General features: G+C 43.1%; 1 protein-coding gene across 2 annotated transcripts in view; it reads left to right on the plus strand.

Annotated features, from left to right (window-relative positions):
* The window catches only part of DOK5 (docking protein 5), a gene marked incomplete at its 5' end in the record, with an annotated part of 148,194 nt that extends 126,580 nt beyond the window's left edge, over positions 1-21,614 (plus strand). Inside the window, 2 exons of one of the 2 annotated variants that reach the window (XM_079720334.1) lie at positions 11,654-11,774; positions 21,080-21,614. In XM_079720334.1, the coding sequence (XP_079576460.1) occupies positions 11,654-11,774; positions 21,080-21,144 (186 nt within the window). In that variant the 3' untranslated portion in view covers positions 21,145-21,614. The remainder of the gene's footprint in view (positions 1-11,653; positions 11,775-21,079) is intronic. The other variant, XM_079720335.1, reaches the window with a different exon arrangement.
* Positions 21,615-24,949: the final 3,335 nt, after the last annotated feature.

Genomic DNA, 24,949 nt, shown 5'->3' on the forward strand with positions numbered 1-24,949 from the left:
AAGCTGGGCTTTAAACTAGCTCTCTGGCCATTTACTATAAAATCCTGGAGGAAACAGAGGTTCTGTGTTTTATTTAAGTTTCCAGCCCCCAGCAGAATGCATGCCTTGTACATGATGCCCCGAGTATATAAATGCGTGGAAGGAGGGAGTGAATGAGCCAAAGAACGCCAAGTGCAGAATTCACTGAAAGGGGTGCGGGGGAGGCAGGGACGCAGGCAGGGAGAGCGTGAACGGGAAACTGAGTTCGGGGGCTTCGTCTAATTGAGGGATAATTAGAGTTGGAATGAGCAGCTCCATCTGGCTCGACGCTGAGTGTCTGCATGCTTTATTTTGTTTCATTTTCACAACTATCCTTGGAGATCGGGATTGGTTTTTTGAATCCTATTTAATTTATTTTTACACAAACACATGTATGGAAATTTTAACTAACTGCAAAAATATAACCGTATAGAAGATGATTTGTGCTCTGTTTTTTCCCTTTTATTATTGGTTTGCATGCCTCTTTCCCCTCTTTAGCAACTCCTAAAACTTATATGAACTATGAACTGTGCACTTATCTTTCCATGTTTTCCTCCGTACCCATATAATCCTACACAGAAATCGATATCTACATACACAGAGAGGTGGATAGACACACACATAGATACCTACACAAGATATGAGTATTTGGGGGTCATTATTGATTTTACAAAATCGTGATCATATTACACGTTTGAAGAAACTACCCCCTGGTATTCTCATTCAACAGTAAATATCTCATGGGAGTAGTTTAAAGTCATATAGCCTAGGTCTGATTCAGGGGTTGGCAAACTATGGCTGACGAGCAGAATCTAACCTGTGCTTGTTTTTGTAAGTACAGTTTTATTAGAACACTGCTACACCCAATCCATTTTTACATTGTTATGGCTGCTTTCACATGGAAATAAAAGAGGAGGTTCATTGGTACCATAGAGACTGGATGGCCTGCAAAGCCAAAGACATTTAATATTTGGCGCTTGACAGAAAAGTTTGCCAAGTTGGTCTCATTCATTCTTTGTAATGTATGCATTTTATTGGCAATATTAGGTCCATTTCATGGAGGGAGAAATTGAGGCTCCGTGGCTTACAGTCAGTAAGTGCAGAGCCAGGACAGGAACATAAAGGCCAGGGTGTGAGTCGGTGGGAGCTGAAAGGAAGGAGGAAATTTGGGAGGCTTTGGAGGTAGAAGAGAGAGAATGTCTAGGGCCTGAGTGTGTGTCTGTGGTCTGGGCGGTGATGAGGTGAGGGAGCAGAAAAGGTGGACTCTGGGACGGTGGTTCCCCACCTTCTGCGGGCATCAGAGTCACCTGGAAGGCTCACTAAGCCATAGGTGGATGGGCTCCACCTCCAGGGTTTCGGCAGGTGTGGGTGAGGCATTGGAATTTTTTTTTTTTTTTTTTTGCGTTATGCGGGCCTCTCACTGTTGTGGCATCTCCCGTTGTGGAGCACAGGCTCCGGACACGCAGGCTCAGCAGCCATGGCTCACGGGGCCCAGCCGCTCCGCGGCATGTGGGATCTTCCCGGACCGGGGCACGAACCCGTGTCCCCTGCATCGGCAGGCGGGCTCTCAACCACTGTGCCACCAGGGAAGCCCCAGAGGCATTGGAATTTGAATGTCTAATAAGTTCTCAGATGATGCTGATGCTGGTCCAGGGACCACACTTTGAGAACTATGGCTCTAAAGCGACTGAGATTCCAGCTCCTTGGTCCCTGGAAGAAGTGGCACTGGAGCTAGAGAGAGCACAGCATGGGACCGCGTGCTTTGATGCCCTTTATACATACAAAAATCCGCAGTAAGACTTAACACTGATCATTCAGTGAACATACATTGCGCTGAGAACAGAGGTGTCAATGCAGCCATAATTCCCTCCTGGTCTAATTATATCGGACCTTAACCAGTCTTTACATGCATCTCAGCAGGATACGTTCACGGTGTTTCATGTGTTTACAGAAGCAAGAACATGTGGTTAAGCTCTCTCGCTGGAGAAAGCTGGATCCTTTTAAGAAATCACTCCTCTAACTGAAGTGGGAGCGCACCTGTCCAGTAGGTGGAGGAAAGGTGGGCGCAAGAGCCGCTCTCCAGACCTCTGTTCAGACAGGACGATATAGCTCCTGTCATCAACCCACAATGATGACAAAACTTGTTCAACAGCATTTGCCTCTCGCTTCCAGAGGATTTGGTTACCGCCACTTAGCGAAGCAATTAGCATTTTAAGCGGTTTGTATTGATTAAATGAACGTGCTTCATCAAGCAGAAAGAACCCTAAAGAATGCAGCAAATGTCGTTATCTCAATGAATTACTCCCAGCACCAAACCGTACAAGTTTGCTAGAACTTTACAAGGGTGTTTGATAAACCTCAGAAATATAGATTTACCTCAAACTGGGTAAACAGATCACATACTACACAAACACATGCTTGATGTTTATGTCTTTTTTAAAAAAGTATTGTCTAAGACTATTGTTCTCTTTTAAGAGAGGTCTGGAATTTGTAGGAATAAACCTAACATTTTAAAGATTCTGTTCAAAACACGTTTACTATTCATGAGATCGTTGGAGTAATTCTCTCTGGTTAGAAATTTGAAATTAAGGTTAAGCTCCTTTGAGACCAGTTTTCTACTCTCCTTTGAAATTCCCCCGTTTTCATTTTCTAGTAAGTGGCATCTGGAGAGGATCAAGGGGCTTAGGGCTGGGACTGGGGAGGGCCTATAAGACAGTGTGTGGAGTGGGAAGATGTTTCCTCTCTACAAGCCTGTTCTTGGAGGAGCGGGGCCACTTACACATTGCTCAGTGCCTTATGCGTAGTTTCAGAGTTCTTTAAACTAGTGCGTGGAATGGTATGCAAATTGAGGAAAAGAGCTATGATTTCTTTGAAGATTTCAATAGAAGGCTTTTGGATTAAAATATTTGATTCACACATGATACAGAATTGTACAAAATGTTACACAGTGTAAAGTAAGTCTCTTTCCCACGCTTAATCATCTCAGGTCCCCAGTTTACTTCCTCGGAAGCAAACCCACGACCAGCTTCTTTTGCATCCTTCCGGAACGTCATATCCCTTAATAGATATAAAGGTATCTATGTGTGAATAAGTACATTCATTGTCTGAGTATCTACTTTGTGTCAGACCCTGTTCTAGGAAGCAGGAGTACAGCAGAGAACAAGAAACAGACCTTGGGTTCAAAGAGTGTACTCACTGTTATGGAGAATGAGACAGTCATCGATAGATAATAAACATAAAACTGTATCAGGAGTTGGTGAATGCTGTGAAGGAGACTGCATTGTAAAGGAGAGAGAATGAGGAGGTTTGTTGCTCTGATAAGGTGATACTCTGGCAGAGAGAGGGGGGAAGGGAGGAGTGGAAATTTCTAAGGGCCAGTTTTTGGTTTTTTTTATACATATATGTATATCTATTCTTTTTCAAATTCTTTTTTCATTTAGGTTATTACGGAGTATTGAGGAGAGTTCCCTGTGCTCTACAGTAGGTCCTAGTTGGTTATCTATTTTAAACATAGCAGCATATAACGTGTCAATCCCAAACTCCCAATCTATCCCTCCCCCCATTCTTCCCCCCGGCACCAGGTAACCATAAGTTCATTCTCTAAGTCTGTGAGTCAGTTTCTGTTTTGTAAATAAGTTCGTTTGTATCATTTTTCTTTTACATTCCACATATAAGCGATATCATATGATAGTTGTCCTTCTCTGTGCGACTTACTTCACTCAGTATGACAATCTCCAGGTCCATCCATGTTGCTGCAAATGGCATTTTTTCATTCTTTTTAATAGCTGAGTAATATTCCTTTGTACATATGTACCACATCTGTTCCAGGCAGAGGGAACAGTAAGTGCACAGGCCCCGAGGCAGCTCTGTGCTTTGCATGTTCAAGTACAAAGCTGTGACTCTGAAGCAGATGAAATGAGAAGAGGCGTAGGAGGTGTTGTCTAGAAATAAGTAGGAGCCACGTCCTATATGACCTTTCATTCGTGGTCAAGAGTTTGGATTTTGCATGGGGTCAGTTGAGAAGTCATTGGAGGGTTCTGAGAAAAGCCGAGATAAGCTGGCTTTACTCTTGAAGGGGGCACTCTGGCAGCTGTTTGGGAAGGACTGGGGGTGGGTGAGGCGAGAGTACAAGTAAGAAGCAGAGTTAGGGACTATTTCTGTCATCTGGGCATCCAGGTGAGTGCTAATGATGTGGATCAGGATGGTGGGGAGGGAGGTGGTGAAAAGTGGATTCTGGATACATGTTGAACAACAGGATTTGCTGATGGTTGAACTTTCTTGTAGGATAGAGAGGAAACAAGGTAGTCTCAAAGGTTTCTCTTCTTCTTTAAACAGAGCAATGGGTTGAATGGAAGAGCCATTGACCTAGAAGGGGAAGAGCTTTTGGGGAGTGGAGTGTGAGAAACGATGGTTCCAGTTTGTACATGTTACATGAGGGGTGCCTACTGGACATCTAGGTGGAAGTGGGGAGCAGGCTGTGAAATACAGGAGCCTGAGGTTTAGGGGAGAGATTGGAGCTACAGACATGCATTTGAGAGTCATCAGTGTGGATAGACGGTATTTAAACCTGTCCCAGTGATGATGAGCTCTCCCCACCAACACACATAGATAAGGAATGGTGGCCCTTTGGTTTTAGAATTGTTTCATGTGACTTCATAAAGATATAAAGATCTACCCTTTTCTTTTTTTCTTTTTTCTTTTTTTTTTTTTTTTGCGGTGCGCGGGCCTCTCACTGTTGTGGCCTCTCCCGTTGCGGAGCACAGGCTCCGGACGCGCAGGCTCAGCGGCCATGGCTCACGGGCCCAGCCGCTCCGCGGCATGTGGGATCCTCCCGGACCGGGGCACGAACCCGTGTCCCCTGCATCGGCAGGTGGACTCTCAACCACTGCGCCACCAGGGAAGCCCTAAAGATAGTATTTTGATTGACATAGGGCTAATTAGAAATATTGCTAACATTGGTGGAACCCCAGTCATGTGTGTTCTTGGAATTAGCTGCAAAGGAGGAACTTTTTTTCCTCTCTCTTTTTTTTTTTTTACTGACGTGTTATTAACGCCTAAAGGAGGTTAAATAACTAGTCTAGAGCCATACAGTTTTTAGTGACAGATTCCAGACTTTAACCCTGGTTTCCTGACTCTGGAGTTTGGGCTCTTACTACAGTGGAAAACTTTTTCCCAGAGTTATTGGTCCAAAGGTGATAAATAGCATAGGACAGTGGTTCTCAAAGTGGGATCCCTGGACCAGTACAATCTGAATCATCTGGAAACTTGGGAGAAATGCAAATCCCCCATCCACAGTGGGGATGTGGGCCAGGAATCTGCATTTCAGTGAGCTCTCCAGATGATTCTTGCTTGCTAAAGTTGGAGAGCTCGGAGAACTGCTGACCCAGGGTCCAGAAAGTACAGGTAGGGTCTGTTGCCAAATGTGATTTTCACAGAAGAATAAGTAGGCAGAACATGGAGGCATAGTTCAGGAAGCCGAGTGGAGAATGCCGGCGAGTTGAAGGGTGGTATCACCGGCACAGCTGAGTTTGGGTGGAATGAGAGAAAGACATTGAAGCGCGGGTTTCTTTTAGAACCTAGTTTTACTTTTTCTCTCGGACTGAATTGGTCCTTCGGATTCAACTTTGTGCGCATGTTGTGCTTAAAATACCCAGAGAAAATAAGTTGGTTTATATATACTTCCCTGAACTGAGGGCTACTACCAGCATCAGATGAGCTTTGGGAGTCTCTCATGTTGAGCAAACACTGGGCGTCAGTGTAACTGTGACTCACAGCACGATCTTGTTGTCAAAACCGTGTCCTTGTTTGGTGACTTCAGGGCCCAGGTTGAGTTTGCATATGCAGAGTGGCTCTTGGCAGACACCCCACTTGAGTTACTTTAAGGGGCAGCCCAGTGGAAGTTTAAGAGTCTGATGAGGAGGCAATTAGGTCGTGAAGTCGTCATCGGTTTGCCATTGTGATGATTTGTGCTGGTTTCTGAATGGATCCAGAACAACGTCACATACGCAGCATAGGAGCATACTCACGATGGGCTGATTGTAGCAGCAAACATTACATCCTGTCGTGCTGTTCAGTTTTGCAAAACACAATGCTTTGTTTTAAAAACGGATGGATTCCAGAGAAGGATGGTGTGGTGTGGTGTTGTGGCAGAGACTCCCCACTGCCCTGCACGCCTGATCTCAGACTCATAAAAGAAGTGCACAAGCAATGGGTAAGTGTCAGCCAAACCAAATGAAGGACGAAGAAACCAAAACTGTGCTTGGCAGTGGAGAAGATGGTTGTTTTTCTTGCTGACAAGCCACGTATCGCGGTCCTTAGAATGTTTTCTCTCCCAAGGGAGTTGATATGATTTGTCCATTATTATGAGAAAAGGGCCTTGACAATGAGCATTTCCCTCACTGTGAGTACTGGGAGGTTTTTAAGAGGCTCTATCTGTGTTGTTGACGATGATAATGATGGGGAACCATGCTTTATCCAGTTGTCACACAAATTTAAATGGTACTTCCCCTGTGACTGCTTGACAGGAAGTAGCCACCACTACCTCATTACATCATACTTTTTAAGAAAATAGTCCAGGGCTTCCCTGGTGGCGCAGTGGTTGAGAGTCCGCCTGCCGATGCAGGGGACACGGGTTCGTGCCCCGGTCCAGGAAGATCCCACGTGCCGCGGAGCGGCTGGGCCTGTGAGCCATGGCCGCTGGGCCTGCGCGTCTGGAGCCTGTGCTCTGCGACGGGAGAGGCCACAGCAGTGAGAGGCCCGTGTACCGCAAAAAAAAAAAAAAAAAAAAAAAAAAGTCCATATAACATATACTACGATGTGATTTTATTTTACATTTTTTGAGGACAGCTTTATTGAGATATAATTCACATACCATACAGTACACCCTTTTAAACCGTACAGTTCAATGGTGTTAATATATTCACGGAATTGTGAAAGCATCACTGCAGTCAACTCCAGAATATTTTCATCACCCCAGAAAGAAACCCATCTCCTTTAGGCATCATCCACCCAGCCTTAGGCAACCACCCATCTGCTTTCTCTACACTTGCCGGTTCTGGACATTGCATATAAATAGAATCATACACTATGTGGTCTTTTGTGACTGGCTTCTTTTACTCAGCATCAAGTTTTCAGCTTCATCCGTGTGTCAGGACTTCATTCCTTTTTATGGCAGTCTTTTTCTTTTTTATTTGTTTAGTTTTATTGTCTATCTCCTTAGGAAGGGATGTTCCATGAGAGAGGAGATTTTGAGGCTTAAACGCGGGGAGGGGTGTGTCCCGTGTCACACAGCTCATCTGGAGCACAGCCTGAACGGGAGCACAGGTCTCCTACTCCATGGTCGGCTCCCTGCCACCTTCTGCAGCACAATGCTTTGTGTGTCCTTGAAACCCAATCAATTAATCCGTTGATTGATTATCTCAGGCCACGGGGCAGCGCCAGAACTCGCTGAGGCTGGTTTAGGAAGAGACCTACGTGCATCCCTGTTGTTTAGGGGGAAAGTTTGAGTGTTGAAGTACAAGAAGGCATTTGTTTGACATTCACAAAGCCTTGCCTTTCTTCCCTGGCGGGATCTTGAGTAACACTGTTAGTAGAATGAATAAATGTGCAGAGCTGAACTCCCCGCCGTCGGGCTGTCCTGACCGATTGTGCACACGCACGCACGTGAGCACATCTTTCCCTGAGGCCCTGCTTCTGCTCATCACTTGAATGCAGGGTAGAATGATGGTCTTATTTTTTATTTTTTTAACATCTTTATTGGAGTATAATTGCTTTACAATGTTGTGTTAGTTTCTGCTGTATAACAAAGGGAATCAGCTGTATGCATACATATATCCCCACATCCCCTCCCTCTTGCGTCTCCCTCCCACCCTCCCTATCCCACCCCTCTAGGTGGTCACAAAGCACCGAGCTGATCTCCCTGTGCTGTGCAGCTGCTTCCCACTAGCTGTCTATTTTACGTTTGGTAGTGTATATATGTCCATGCCACTCTCTCACTTCATCCCAGCTTCCCCTTCCCCCTCCCCCCGTGTCCTCAAGCCCATTCTCTGCATCTCCGTCTTTAGAATGATGCTGTCTTATTACCACGTTCCCCATAGCCCCCGAGAACCATGTTAGTTTAACCTGGGCCTGGAGCTTCAGCAGGAATTCAGCTCTGGGCTAACAGTGCTTCTGATTTGCTGGGTTGATTAGGATTTATTCCCTGGGCAAGAGCTGGGTTCCTTGGCTCATTCATCCATCCTCTATTTGTTCAGCCTTTGGGGGCCCCGCTTAGGTGTTGGGAACACAGAGATAAAAGATATAATCCCCACTTGCTTGGAGTGCATGGGCTACAGGAGGAGGTGGGCTAGTTTAGCTGCTGTCACAAAACAGTGAAATGATCAGAGTAAGAGCAGGGCTGTGGGGTGTCTGCTGGGAGCGCCTGGCGTCAGGAAGGGGGAAGCGTCGTCAGGAGGTGATTCCTGAGCTGCCTCCTGAAGGGAAGGCAGGTGTTAGCCAGGTGAGGAGTGGGGGCAGCTCTCAGGCTGAGGGATCCAGGCAGTGGTGGGAAGGGGGGAGGGGGGAGGCACCACAGGTGGGTGGAAACGGCAGGCCCCCGCCATAGTGCGGCCCGGGATGGGAAGGGTGGCAAGCTCAGAGGGGAAGGGCCACTGAAAGCAATAAAGAAGGATGAGGGCGAGCACAGGGAGATCAGCTCGGTGCTCTGTGTCCACCTAGAGGGGTGGGATGGGGAGGGTGGCAGGGAGACGCGAGAGGGAGGGGATGTGGGGACATATGTATACGTATAGCTGATTCACTCTGTTATACAGCAGAAACTAATACACCATTGTAGAGCAATTATACTCCGATACAGATGTTAAAAAAAAAACAAAAACAAATACGTCCATATAATGGAATACTATGTAGACATCAAAAATGCTGTTGTAGGAAGACGCAACACAGCAAAAATTAATTAATTAATTAATAAAAACTCCTACCCCCAACATCTTCTTTAAAAAAAAAAAAAATGCTGTTGTAGAAATGCCAACATGCTACCAATACATTGTTCGGGTGAAGAAAATAAGTTATAAAAAAGATATGATATATTTGAAATAAAAGAAAAAAAAAGAAGCATGAGGACGGACACCTTCCAGCTAGACTCTTCACCACATGACTTCCAAAGTCTTCTCAGTCTTCGAGAATTCAGACATTTTTGCATTGTTAAATAAGAAGACTTTTCTCAGCATTTTTCTCCAAAGACAATTAAAATGCCTCTTTCATAAAATTAGATATTGTTTCAAAGGTTTTTGGAAGAAACAGAGAACCTGGCTTTGTAATGTTCTCTACGACACATGACATTAGTGTCATTTTATTTTTGTTCCTAAATAAGCTTTCTAAAAATACAGTCAGATCATGCTGGGCTGCAGAAATATATTCACAGTAATATAGTGAGTAATTTGAATTTGACAGCTATTTCCCAAATATTTGCTTTATATTAAAAATTTTATTACATTAAATATAATCCCTTTATATTGAGAAAATCTTATAATCAGTACCTTGAGAGTTCAGTTCTTTTCCTCTCTTTATTTTCGTATTCCATGTTATTGAGGTTGAATGTCACCAGAAGTCGCTGGTAAATAGATTTTCTTGGTTTGTTTGGTTTTGGTTTTTGCTCTTAAACTTTTGAGACTTTAGTTTCTGCAGAAATAGAGAAACAGCCACAGAACTTCTCTACTAGCTTTTGTTTTCAGCTTTTTGCCCTTTTGATTTAACAGGACATGTTTAGGAAAAAATGTCCCCATGAAACCTAGTGCTATGTAATTCTACTTGGAGACTCATTTTTTTTTAAATTGTGCTATTGTGATAAAGAATCCAATCAATCACATGTAAATGCAAGACATATAAATTAAAATTGTATTTAGAAAGATGGTTATAACCTTTTTTAAAAAAGTCAGTCTCGTCAACTGCAATGAGTTTTGTTCTCCAGGGTGTGAAGCCTCATATTATTTTGGCTTTATTGAGTAAATATGCAGATATTATGCCTGGAACTACCATGTTAATGAGATGTGTAGAGTGGGGAGTTTTCTCTTAAAAAAAGATCTTTCAGTGGGCACTGCAGTTTATACTCATCATAATAATATCCTCCATTTTTTCCTGCACCTGGTTTGTGCTAGGCAAGTGCTAAGCAGGTATCATCTCACTGAACCCAAATGGATAAATATTTAATGCCAGCTTTCCTCATATGAGCAATTAAAATGGCATTCTACTAGGTAGAGTGGTCTGTGATTCACTGTTTCCTTAATGATACAATATGTAAATGTTTCCTTTTTAGTTGATGTAAATCTGCCTTCCTCTGGTTTGCAGTTGCCAAATATTCCAATGTATCTCTGCAATTAACCAGGTCCTGAGTGATGGAGCCTTAAGTTGCCCCCAGTTTTCCATGATTGCAAACTGTATCCTAATGCCCATCTCTATATAAATCCATGTATCTGTGAGCACATTTTTTTAAGACTGGGGTAGGTTATTTGATATTCAAGCAATTCCAGGAAATCAAACATTGTGAATTGTCATTTCTCATGTTATGACACAATACAAGTATATCATGCTTGTGTCTAGACCAGGACTTAGAGGAGAGGGTGGCTGGACAGCTGCCTCAAATCATGAACCCCACCCGCGCTTCTTCGTGCATTGTCCCCATTTGCCTTCTGTTCACCTCCTGCCCATCCCACTAAGCTGTCTTCTCTTTGAATCTTCCCCCCACCATGTGTTCAGACAGGCCATTGACTACTCCCCAAGGACCTGGGGCCTCACACTGTATCTTTCAGGATGGATACTCCTAGATGTTTGGTGCCAAAAGCTACGACTTCCTCTTCCTCCCTCAAGTGTCTGGAATGAGGGTCAGGTGCTTGTAGGGGCAGACAAGGCTCTTTTTCTTATACTAGTGATAGAACCCAACTCAAATCAGCTTAAACTGAACAGAAATAATCGGCTTGTATAATTGAGAAGTCCCAGGCTAGTCTCTTGGTTCAGGTAGGATCCAAGGTCTCAGTGGAGCTTGTCGGGACTCTCCCCTCCTTTTCTTGGCTGTCTCCTTTGGAACAGTGTCCAGTGACTGGCATGTTCTCCCTTTATTGTTCCAAGATAGGCTCCAGGCCCATCTCCTGTCCTCTCAGCAACCCCACAAGAAAACTCATAAACATTAATTCAACGGGTATTTCTTGTGCATCTACCACGTTCCAGAAATAATCTAGACCCTGGGATTCAGCAACGAAAAAAAAAGTCAGAAAAACCCCTTAATTCACCTCTACCGATTCTCTCTTCCACAAAAGTCCTGATAAATGTCCCCAGGGATTGTGTCTTATTGGCCTGACGCAGGTCACCCCTAGAATCAGTGGTGGGGTCTGACCATGACCGGATCGATTGAGCTGAACTGGAGGGAAGTTCCCCCAAGGAAAATCAGTGCACTGTTGCCAGCCGGCTGAAGAACGGATGCTGCTAAGTCAGTGAAGCCGACAGGCGTCCACCACCACCATGGGGCCGTACGCACTGATTGGCTGACGGGCCAGCTCGTGCTTCTGCAGCTCCCTGCGTGGAGCTCCCTGGGTCAGGTCTCTCGCAGCCCCGGGGTTGCTGACACACGCTCTCTTCCTTGACGCAGCTCCAGATGAGGATGAGTGAGCGGGCCGCCTCGCTGAGCACCATGGTGCCCTTGCCTCGAAGCGCCTACTGGCAGCACATCACGCGACAGCACAGCACAGGGCAGCTCTACCGCCTGCAAGGTGAGCGCGGAACGACTGTGTGGGGGAGGGGAGGGCTGGGGGCAGATGGCTGGGGGGGAGGGGTGGGGAGAGGGCTCAGCTCCTCCCCTCTGCTGCGCGCCAGGCTGGGAGGCCCCTCCCTCCCAGAGCCTGGCCCCTGTCGAGGTCTCACTCCCCGTCACTTACACTGTATCACAGTGTCCTGGGGGGAATTGTTTAAAATGCAGATTCTTGGGCCCTCATCCCCAGAGATGCTAGATTTTAAGGTGTAGGGAGTGGCTGAGCGGCGTTCACTTTTAATGACCTACACGGGGTCTGGGCACAAGGTCTGGGCCGCGCTTGGGGACATAGTCGAGCGGACTGATGTCTAGCAGCTCGGCATTCCTTGGGAGCGTGGGGCTGGCGGTGTGGACATTCAGGCCCCCTCAGGGCCTCGGAGGGTGGGGCCCGCCCCAATGTGTTAACAAGCCCTCCGGTGATGCTCATGACTCTCAAGCTTGGGACCCACGCTCTCCTGGGAAGGGAGTGGCGTGGGGGGCGGGGAGTCCTGGGCTCTGGTTCTGCTGTGACTCTGAGCCAATCCTAAGAGGCCCCTTTTCCAGAACAGTGATCTCTGGTGTGGAATCTCCGGTCGTGTGTACCCCTAAGATGCAGACGAGGGTATAGAACGGCCCGTGGAGGGACAAGGGGAACAATTAGAAAAATGTTAAAACATTTTCTTATCCTTTCAAATGTATCTTTGTATGTTTTATATGTAAGGATACCTTGTGTATATGTAACGTATAAATAAATGAATAGGCCCATGTAGGGGGTTCTTGCTGAAGACCTTTCCACTGATAAGGAACAAGATCCCCAAACATGGAAGAATATCTACGGGATGGAACCTAGTTCGTATGCAGAAACTTGCTAAATAAATGAATGCAAGAACGAATGAATGACCACAGGAAACAATGGCCTCGGCCGTAAATACCTGCTCTCTGCACCCGAGTCACCCAGCCTTCCCTTCGGCCCTTTCTGCTGGTCATCTCTCCCGCAGAGAGCTTTTCCTGGTCTTTCTCCCTGGAATTCTGTGCCTTTCCCCTGTCCAAGGTAACTCTTTGTCATCTCTTGGTCTTACCTCCAGGGCCCTCCCTGACTCCAAGGCAGGTCCCCCAGACTTTATCATAACTGATGTGGAATCTCCGGTTGTGTGTACCCCTAAGATGCAGACGAGGGCACCCTTTTTTATAGCCCCACCACAGTTTTCATTTCATATTTAATTGTGTGGCCAGTTGACTCAGGACTAGCTCTTCCAAGAAGCAGTAATACCAAGGAGGGCAGGAGACCTGTGTCTTTGTTTTTTCCTCGTTATTTTATCCCCCAGTGCCTCGCACAGAGTCCATGAATATTTGTTGAACGACCGTATAATGTTAAGAGGGCACTGAAGGTCCTTACATTCTAGTCTTTGTGACTGTAGGCTCTGTTCACTTGTGGGGAGCATGGCATAGTGTAGATGCTCAAAAATTATGTCCTGAGTGCCTGTAGGAGTGACAAGTGACTGCCTTGATAATTGATAAATAAGCTTACCTTCCAAGACACATCTACACAGAGAGGGAGGGTTGGGTTAGATCAGGTTGTTATAAATACCATTGGTTTCAGGTCAGAACAAATTCAGAAATTTTTGCAGCATTTGACTTATATCATCACAGTTTTTGTCATTTACATATCACTTGTACCATTATTCAGTTTTCTTCCGTCTCTTCTATTTAAATATATTTATTTTTAAAAGTATATTTTACTGGGCTTCCCTAGTGGTGCACTGGTTGAGAATCTGCCTGCCAATGCAGGGGACACGGGTTCGAGCCCTGGTCTGGGAAGATCCCACATGCCGCGGAGCAACTAGGCCCATGAGCCACAACTCCTGAGCCTGCGTGTCTGGAGCTTGTGCTCCACAACAAGAGAGGCCGCGATAGTGAGAGGCCTGCGCACTGCGATGAAGAGTGGCCCCCGCTCGCCGTAACTAGAGAAAGCCCTCGCACAGAAACGAAGACCCAACACAGCCAAAAATAAATAAATAAATAAATTAAAAAAAAAAAAAAAGTATATTTTACTGTCTTTATACTGCTATACCAATTACCTATATTTTTTCTAATACACAATAAGATCAACTGTACAAATACCAGTAGTAATTACTGAAGGTTTAAAAGAAGCATGTGTTATGAACATATACTCACAAAAAGCTATGGAGTTGCTTTGTAACTTGACTGTCTACACAAACCCAAATAATCTTTACAAAAAAGGTATGTCTTTTCAGATTCTGTGTGTCTGGAATGCAAAAGAAAGTTGAGAACCAAAGTGATGTAGGCTTCGTAAAGAGAAAATGGATAAATTGCTTGAATTCCTGAGAGACAGCCTGGTAATTTGAGAATAGTCAACTTGTATCAAAGTTGATGAATCACTGGATTTCCCCAGAATACCATGTTTGGCAAGATGAGAGTGAGGATGTCATGAATATTTAGTATGTGTTGCAGTTTCAGAATTTATTAGCAAATATCCCAGAATTTAAAAATCCTCAGGACAATCCGGACAGAGAAAATGTCATATGAAGAAGACGCTCACTTTACAATCCTTACTTTAACTAATCTAACTCTCTTTAACCAAAACGAGTAGGCATTCATCAGAAATGATTTAAGGCTAAGGGTCTTATCAGACCCTTTAATATCTTTTAAAAATCTTCTTAAGTTTAAAGCAGATGTTTTAGATACTGTTAGCATGTGGTTTGTATGCTCCTTGGGTTTATACAACTACCTCTGACAATGTCTACATCTGTTTGCTATGAAGAAAACAACTCTGTTTTCCAGCATACAGACATAGTTTTTTTAAACCACAACAACAAAAAACGCAGATTTACGTGCATGCAAAAAGCCCATATTATGGTTGGAAAACCATACACAGCTGACAGGTCTGGGATGATCATCAAAGACGAGCAACCCAGGGCTTCCCTGGTGGCGCAGTGGTTGAGAGTCTGCCTGCCGATGCAGGGGACACGGGTTTGTGCCCCGGTCCGGGAAGATCCCACATGCCGCAGAGCGGCTTGGCCCACGAGCCGTGGCTGCTGAGCCTGCGCGTCCGGAGCCTGTGCTCCGCAACGGGAGAGTCCACAACAGTGAGAGGCCCGCGTACCGCAAAAAAAAAAAAAAAAAAAAAAAAAAAAGTCTAGTGACCCACTAATTCCAAAATAACAGTAGTGATCATGTTATCTTTACAAGGGGATCAGAGTAATGCAAAACCTCACCGCAAAGGAAGAAGATCATGTTCTTTGAGACGTTTCTGTTGTTTGTGTCCAAAATAGCAAGCCACCAACCAAACGACTCATCAGAATTGGATTTGGGTTTATTTGATAAATCTTCATCTCTAGGTTTGTTATCTATTACTTTTATAATTCAACACTCAAAAGCTTCAGGCAGACCTTGGAGATATTCGAGGTTCGATTCAGACCACCTCCAAAAGGCGAATATTGAGATAAGGCAAGTCACACAAATTCTTTGGTTTCCCAGTGGACACAAAAGTTATGTTTATGCTATACGGTAGTCGATTAAGTGTGCAATAGCATTATGTCTAAAAAAGATGTACATACCTTAATTTAAAAATACTTTATTGCTAAAACATGCTAACCGTCATCTGAGCCTTCAGCAGGTCGTAGTAGTAACATCAAAATCACTGATCACAGGTCACCATGACACATATAATAATAATGTACAAGTTTGAAATATCGTGAGAATTACCAGAATGTGACACGGACACACATGACGTGAGCAAATGTGGTTAGGAAAAATGGTGCCAACGGACTTACTTGATGTAGGAGTGCCACAAATCTTCAATTAAAAATATGCAGTATCTGCGAAGCATAATAAAGTGAAGCACAATAAAACAAGGTTCTGCCTGCATTACTGTAAACTTAAGTTCAAGTTTATTGGTATGGATTTTCCAAATGAGCACAGTAGTAATACTTACAAAACAGTCATTTGAAGATAGTGATAGCTTAGTTTCTAATGAAATAAATAACCAGTGATGAGAAGAAAATGCCACAGAATTCCCTCAGAGATGATGGATTATCAGACTTTGTGATTGATAATTTTATAGGATTTTGAAGATGATTGTGTTCTAGGTTTTGAAGATGAAAATTAAAACTATTATTGTTTGCTCTTTGTTATATAGTATGACCTTCACTGAACACAAATTTCCAATAGAATTCTTGTATTATTCCTGTTTTGACTGCATGCTGATACTCACTGAAATGTCCTATTATCTTGGAATATTTCTGTGCATGAGAATGGCATTGTAATTGCTTCATTTTTTTTTTGCTTCATTTATATACATTTTTTGGTACCAGTTATTTCATCAAGTTATTTGTTTTCACATACTTTTGTTACCTGTGTAGGAATTAATGTAAATGTATTTTATTTTGATATTTAATTTGTACCAATGTTTACTGAGCTATTTCCTCACCAGCGTGTTCTGTGCAGATTTATCCATATTTATTTTACCTTGTGGATTGCTTTTTAGTTGCCAGCATTCATTAAGATACAGTGCTAATACGTGCTGTGTATGCAGTTTGAGGGCTCAATTTACCAGTAAATTTGATAGATTAAAAAAAGTGTTCACAGACTACCTAACATTATCTTGCTTCTTCTCAGGGGTGGTCACTTACACAACAAATCAATGGGATAAGTTCACCTATTCCACCTATACCACCTGCTCTCCTTCCCTTCTGCCCACCCCCAGAAAAAAAATGAAATTGAGAAAAACTAATAACATCATGACCCTGTGTGCCATAGGATGAAATTACCCAGCACGTAATTTCTTCTTGTTTTGCTGGTATCCATGAGTTGTAATTCGTCTAGCCAATTCACCTACCCTAATGTATTTCAAGCCGACGTTTTCTGACAGATCTGGTGGTTATTCTTGGAAATGAGACGCTTGTGAGGAAATTTTATCCAACTGGTCTGAGAAAATTTTCTTCTCCAAATTTAGTCCTAGAGAGCCACCTGCTGGTTGGTTTTGGAATTACCACCTTATTATTGCCGTTTCTGGTGGAGAGAGGAAGGTGCTGGTTCGGACACACCCACCAACACTAAGACGTATTCAATCCCCCTTCACTGCTTCTCCCACCCCATTTGCCAGTTTTCAAAACTAAATTTTCTTCTATGTTTAGGTATATATAGAATCAACTTGTGAGGTTTATCATGAAAACCGGGAAGGAATTCATGAAACGGAAGTATTCAACAGTGTGCTGAGCACCGTATTCACAGGATTCTTTTAAGAATTCATTGTATAAAATAACCAGAGTCATCTTTTTCCAGTTGTCTTCTGTATTGTCCTAACCCTGGTAGATATCACCTTCCTCCAGAAAAGTTCTATGCTCCAATACGTTTGGGGCAAAATGCTACATGTTAAATTCTCCTGTAGGAGATTCAGAAAGCAAATCAGTATTTTTCAGACTCTGAGATGTCCTGTAGTGAAAAATCTGTTTAGTCTTGCTTAAATCACAGCTCTGCAAATTTATTTGAACATGCAATCTTGTCTCTCCTTCTTTATATAAACAAACATTAACATACCTCTAGTAAAGTGCCAGATTTGTTCCATACAAGGGAGACTGGACACTCCTTGAGTATCTTTATAAAAGCTACCATTTCTTGAGGATCTGCTGTGTTCCAGGTTTTGCACTAGAAACTTAACATACATGGTCTCATTTAGTCCACAAAGCAGCCACCTGAGAGTATTTTACACCCATGTGCAGCTAAGACACAGAATCTGAAGGGTTAGTGATGTGTCCAGGGTCACCTATCTAGTAAGGAGTTGAGGTTTTCATCTCTCCATTCATTCATTGATGCATTCGTTTATTTGGCAAATGTTAATTGAGCATCTACTTTATGCCAAGCACTGTGCTAGGTGATGGAGGTATACTGGGGCTACTAGACAGGCTTGTTTCTGCCCTCCTACAGCTTATAGTTGAAAGGAGAGTCACAGTCAGTAATTACACACATATATTTAATTTCAAATTTGGTCCATGTCAGGTTGAAAAGAAAGTGTTTGTAGTAGAGAATGGTGAAGCAGAGTTGTTGTCGGTTTGGGGAGGATGATGACAAAGGGACTTCTTTAGAGGGGCTGCAGCATTTACCCCAAGACCTGAAGTCTGAGAAGAGACAGCCATACTGAGAAGCAGGGAAAAGCACCGTCCACAGAGAGATCAATAAGCGCAAAGGCCCTGAGGTAGAAACGAGCTGGCGTGTTCAAAGAGCAGAACGGAGGTAGTGTGGCTGGTGCACAAGGGCCTTTAGGAGACAGCAGGTGTGTCCAGCTTCACTGCCATGTTCTTCTCAAATGCCCTCACCTCCTCCTCAAAGTTAACATCTTAGGAATTTTGCTCTTAATCTTAAGGAGCTCTGTTGCTCAATATTTTAGAACCTTTCTGTTGGAACTGCCTCGGAAGATAGCATCCCTTGTTTCAAAAAAAAAAAAAAGAAAAAAGAAAAAAATAGGCACGTATCATTGATCAGATGTGACTTTAGATAATTTTAGGAAATCAAAGAGTGGCATCAGATGTTTGCGTCACTCTGCGGGACATCTTCCGTGTTGCTTATTTGGTCCACCTGGCAACAGCTCGAGTTGGCAAGAGTGGGACTATCTTCTCCATTTCAATGAAGGCAGAAACTGAGACCCTTGGAGGTCGAGTACTTGCTCAAGATCACATAGCCACTGGGTGGAGGGCCTGACATTAGAACTTCAGTGTTCTGACTTTTAGTCCAGGGCTCGCTCGCTCTTTTATCACACGTCCTTGCCTTTGGGAGGAAGTTCTGCTTCTCCCAAAGTGTTTCCAAGACAGATACCATGTGATGGAAATAGCTCCTCCAGTGGGTTGGTTCCAGGCCATGCGATTTACATTTTTATTTTAAGGATGATAGATTCTTGGAGCAAGTGGCTACTTTGGAGGAGTTAACATTGGTTTTTCTTTCTTTTTTATCATTTATTTTTTATTGAGGTATAGTTGATTTACAATGTCGTGTTAATTTCTGCTACACAGCAAAGTGATTTAGTTACACATATATATACATTCCTCCTCACATTCTTTTCCATTATGGTTTATCACAGGGTATTGTATATAGTTCCCTGTGCTCTACAGTAGGACCTTGTTGTTTATCTATCCTATATATAATAGTTTGCATCTGCTAATCCCAAGGTTCTAATCCACCCCTCCCACCCACCTCCCCCTTGGCAACCAAAAATGTGCTCTCTATAACACTGATTTTTCAGTATTAATTCTAGCACAGTCACATACATTGTATATGCAGCTGGTAAGAGAGAAGTAATAGATTAAGATCTGAGCAAATGTGAAAAGATGACAAATAAACCAGGGTCTCAAGGTCACATGTCTGTAGGGGCCAGGAGGACATGCCAGGACTGAGTGGTGGGGTCCCTGGTAACAAAATGGCAGGGAGAGTGCAGGCCTAGAAAAGAGGGACATCCGCCCTTTACGGGAAGTTTGCAGTCATTCAGATATTGATAAGCAATTCCAAATGTTCCAAGCTCTGCACAGGCCAGAGAACAGGGCTGGGCCCAGATGGTGTCCACAGGCCAGTACCAGCTTGTGACCTTTGTGTGAACTGCAAAAATGTAAAAAGAATCTCTCAATCCATCTCCTGGCTTTAAGCTTAAAAACAGCATTCCAACCAAGCCAGGAAGCTTCAGTTAACCATCATGGTAGAAGCTGCAGGTGTATTCATTTTGACTTGACCCCAAGTGAATGCTGTCAGTCACTTTTCTCGAAAACTTTTAGAGTCTAAGGAGCTACCGTTGAAGGTTCAGGAAGGGCTTTGCACTTGACTGAAGATGTGGATTTTGCATCAATATTGTTTGTACGCTGTCTACTTCCTGCAGGGAATTTTTATCAAACTGTAATAAAGATTTGCCTGGATTTTTACTTGTAGGAATCAAACCCATTAATGCAGTTTCTCTACGTTATAGCGTGTGTTTATGTGTGCATGTGTGCATGCGTGTGTGTGTGTGCGTGTGTGTGTGTTGGAAAGAGAATAGAATTCATGTCCAAAATGGCTGGGAGGCTGGAAGAAATGATTTCTAGTGATTTGGGATATTTTAATATTCAAATTACTTTAATAATAATCACTGCTATTGTGTACCAATGACTGTATGACTAGATATATATAATTTTCTTACGGTTCAGATTTGAGGCTTGCAAATATCCGAATCCACGATTTCTTATGTCAGAAAGAGACTCAACTGGGGTGTGATGGAGGCCAGGGCTGTTGGTGATAATGAGGTAGAGCTTAAGGCTTAGGGGGCCAGAGGCCACTGTGAAGCTTTTTTGCTAGGTCCAGTGTTTTGAACGCGTGTTGGTGGGGCGAACATGCTCCACTTAGCTGGGGTCCCATCTCCCTGTGTGTTAGGCCGGCTTGATCCACACATTTGGTTCCAGGAATGCTGTACTGTTGTGTAGGTTTTGCTTTGCTCACTTCTGAGAGCTGTTCACCTGGTCTGCAGTGTAAATTCCTTTGCTTGTGGTAACGTTTAGCCAGCAGATGGTGCTCTGTCTGCAAGAACTGGAAAACTGGCCTCCTGGCCAAATCCAGCCTGCTGTCTGTTTTTCTTCACGTTTCCTTGGAACATTCACGCCCATTCCTTACATATTAACTGGTTGCCTTTGTGCTACAGGCAGCAGAGTTAAGTAGTTGCTATGACACCATACAGTCTACAAAATCTAAAATATTTCATATCTGGCCCTTTATAGAGAAAGTTTGCCAGCCCTATCCTGTGTCACAAAGGGGGCTCACAGTTGCCTTGCGTGTTGCCTTCTTGACTTCTTCATTTTTCTTGGTTTGGAACTTAAACCTGAAATAATAAAGGCTAAATGGATTTTAAGAAGTCCTCTTTTACTGCAAGATTTCCTAGGTATAAATATAATATTGTCTTACTTCTGGTCCGGTTTCCAAAGAGTGTCCTCGCCAAAAGATTCCACAGTCCTTTGATTCTATATCATTTCCTCTAAATATTCTGGGTATAGGAGTTGAAAAAGACGAAACATTAAGGAGGAGGTTGTCCTTAACTGCTACCGGTCTGATCATAGTTCAGTGCAAAGGCCACATGCAAATGTATGTTAATCATGCCCTCTCTTATGACTTTCATTTGCATATTCCTGTGAGTGGCCTCTGGGAAAAAAATCCTGTGTCCTATGTTACTTATTTCTGCTACAGAGAAACTTGTGACTAGCTAATCTGGTTGTGGGCTTTCTTGAAATATAACTGCCGATTTCTAAATCTTTTTTGGAAAAGATGTCACCAGCCCTCTGAAGCTTCATCGAACAGAGACTTTTCCTGCCTACCCATCTGAGCACTGACGGAACTGCCAAGAATTGCTGTGTGACATGCTTGTGATGTGTCAGGCACAGACCCACCCGGGAGGTCAGAGGATGACCCCGAGGGAAGCGCTGAAGAAAAGAAGCTACACGTCCTGGCTAACTGCGTGGTCCTTGGGAAACTCTGCAATACCATATTTGTCTTTTTCTTTTTTTCCTTTCTTTTTTTTTCCCCTTAAAAGAAAAACTTAGCATAATTGAAACCTTTTCCTTAAAAGGTTTTTCTCTTTTCTTTCCTTAAAAAAAACTTAGCATAATTGAAACCTGTTCTATAGATATCGACGTTTTCTTCCCTCTTTTACAGTTGGACAGAAAGGAGTTGATGCCACAAAATGATTTTCTATTGTAGATGCCATGTCCCTTGCACCTCTCTGAATCTATCCTTTTGCCGATTCTTGTGGTTTTTCCTTCTGAGTGTTTCAATTGTATGACAGTACTGACAATAAAATGGCTCTTAATTATTTGTTATTTGTTTATACCGTATTCCTCAGTTATTAATATTATGGTCCCACATAACTGTTGGCCATCATATTTTATTATATTGTATTATATTCCCCATTAGTTACATCAGTGCTTTAACTCAGTATTACCTATTCTGTTAGTAAATCACCTTTCCAGGCACTTTGTATTCTTCATAGGGTTACGATTTCTCTCTCACACCATCTCCCCCCTCCCTCCTTTTTAAAAAAGCCTTTATTTGTTTGGTGTACTTTCCGAAAACATTTTAAAATAAAAGATCATTCTTCACCCATATGGTCTTGGGATTCTGGCTATATGGTTTTCTCTGTATCGCCAGTGTTTCTGAAGGTATGTGAATATTTGCCTTACGAGCCATGAGTGTGGTTTGGCATCGCATTTGATGGAATCCAACCATTTATGCGTTTGTTCACTAAGTCCCCAAAAAAGGGACATTAAGAAGGTTCATTTTCATTTATGTTCCTTCCAAAAATGCATAATTTCCTAAAATGGAGATTGACCAATAAAACCCCAAAGGCCCTGCTAAAATCCCACCCAGATCTGAGTTGGTTGGGATTTCCAAGGACACTGCTGGTTAGGATGTGTTTTTCTCAGGGGTGGAGAAATATTGGGGGAGGGAGGATTAAATTCAGCTAAGAATTAATTAGTGGATTAGAGATATAGAAATGATTGAGTGCTAATGGCTTCACTGGGATGCACTTGTGTTCTGTGTTCTCTGTAGCTGCTCTTCACATCCTTTTAGCTCATCCTCCTTCTAGATGTATTTGTATTCATCTTTTAAAAATTTGGTTTGCCACACACGTTTGATCATTTGCTCACTGTTCGTTTTCCTGACTCTATGTGGCTCTTATTTATTTATTTTTCTCATCTAAAACTGCCTCATAAGAGGTTCTCCCTGATTCCCAGGGCCTTGGCAGCCAGCACGGGGGATTAAGTTGAAGAAGTAGATAAAGCAAATGGAATTAAAGAAATAATTATAATTTTAATGAAGTCAGAATTGCTGAAGCAAGTCTACAGCTAATGAGTGTGTGAAGAAATGTTGCTGAGTGTAGTTAACTACAAGCCAGAGCCTCTTTTAGGGCTTTTCAAAAAAGAGACATATTGACAGAAAAGAGTTAGAGTGCTATTAGATTATCCTAACGGCTTCTATTTAATGTCTCTGCTACTCTTAGAGCTTTACTTGTGTTATCTTACTTAATCCCCACAACAACTCCATGAGGTAAGTACAACTGCTGTTCCCATTTAACAGATGAGAAACTGAGCCTTAAGGAGCTTAAATAATCTAAAAATATGCCCAAGATCTCTTAGCTCTGTTAAAAGGTACACTGAGGCAGATTAAAAGAGTTTATTTGAGTATCCATCTCTTTGGATCAGGCAGCGCCCGACCAAAAGTAGTTAGAAGTGCTCCATGAACAGGAGGTTTTTACAGAGAAGACTTGGAAGCAAAGCAAGGAAATTATTTGACTTGACTCTAGTGGTTGCCTTATCTGGGAAAGGCTAGTTGGCTGTTTGTGGTTGGTTGTTCCTAAGTTTCATTTTCTTGGATTTTCACGCACTGACTCTGGCTTACATTTTGCTTTGCTCATGTAGGCTATCGAGGCATTAGGATCACCCCAGTCTGCTGGCCTTCCTGTTTGATTATGTTAACAGCTACTAAATGGTAGACACATGTGAACCCAGGCAATCTGATTCCAGAGACTGCTGTGTAAAATGCCTTACACATGCTGCCTTGGGGGCAGCAAACTTTTTCTTTAAAGGGCCAGAATATAAATACTTTAGGCTCTGGGGGTCCTATGGTGTCACTGTTCCTACTGTATTGCAAAAAAGAGCCATAGACAATAATACTTAGAGGAGAGGCATGGCTATGTGCCAATAAAACTTTATTTACAAAAACAAGCCACAGGCTGGATTCGCCCACACCGTATTGCAGCCCCTCTCTACTCTAGGTTGTAAGAACAGCAAATACTATCTTTTATCAGTTTCAGGTTTTTGGTAGAAACCATAAGAAATTTAAACACTTTAATTTCTGGCCTTAAATAAGAGAAATAGTGATTTGAAGTGGTTTTGAGTTTTCTTTTTCTAATCCCTAACGTCAGTGGTGAATATCCCAGTATGAGAAGGGGGAACATTTCAAAGCTGTGGTGGATTTGTACACAAACCAAACTGAATTCTCAAGCACTTAGACCAACATTGCGAATAAACAAATCCAGAGGTTAAACGGCAGAATTTCACTTAGACATAGTTGTTTCTGTTTTAATTATATACTGAGAAAAGTGACTTTTTTGGGGCAGAAGGTGTGGTTTTGTCTTCCCCTTTGCATGCTTATTGTAGCCGGCGCTAAAAAGACCTTTTACCCAACTTAAGGCAGCATGATGCAGTAGTTACTAAAATGCTTTCCACGTAAGACTGCTTGGGTTTCTGATTCGTTTATTCATTTACCAAGTATTGTTTTGTCTCTGGGTATTCTAGGCTGTGTGTTAGTTGCTAAAAATACGGTGTGAATATAACCAGCAGTGTACCTGCCTTCACAGCGCCTTATCCATGACCTCAAAGTGCTTAAGCCAACTGTGCAGGAGATAGAAAAAACTAAGGAGAACGTACATTTACATAAAGAGACATTTTATGATTTTTGGGGGGGCAACCTTGACCTTTGCAGAGGGGAATGTACCAACTATTAACAAAAAATTTTCCTTTCAGTCCCAGAAAAAATCCATTTTGAGATTTCCACACAAACTCAGTACTTTTCATTCACATTGAAATTTTAAGTTGTTTTGATTAAATGTTGGAGGTCAAGCAGCTCATCTTCTGATGAAAATCAGTGCTGGCTGATGTCAAAGAGAGCTTCTGGCTCAACCTCTAGGGATTTGGGTCGGCCAAGGCAAGACCAGGTGATAATCATTTGCCTACATTTGTGCTAAAGGAGATACAGCTGCGCACATTCTACTCTGCGCTTGTAGTTATCAAATGTTGGCAAAAGATACTTATTTAGCTGGTCTGGGGTGGAGCCGATGAATCTATATTTTCAATCAGCATCTCTAGGTAATTCCAATGCAGGAGGTATACATCCCATTTTAAGAAACCTTGAGGAGATTGAAATGGAGAGAGTTCCTATCAGGTGAAGTTTGGTGCCTGGAGGCAGTCAGCAAGGTGTTCTTAAACAAGATGCCTTCGGGGAAGTCAGCAGGCGGAGCTGGGGTGCGGCCCGGCTGAGGGCACCAGTGAGATTCCGCGGGGGGGCGGGGCGCTTACACACAGGAAGGGGGGCTGCGTTGTGACTGAAGCTCAGGCAGTGAGGTCTGTAGTGGCGTTT

This window comes from Hyperoodon ampullatus, assembly GCF_949752795.1.
Source record: "Hyperoodon ampullatus genome assembly, chromosome: 14".
Classification (NCBI taxonomy): domain Eukaryota; kingdom Metazoa; phylum Chordata; class Mammalia; order Artiodactyla; family Ziphiidae; genus Hyperoodon; species Hyperoodon ampullatus.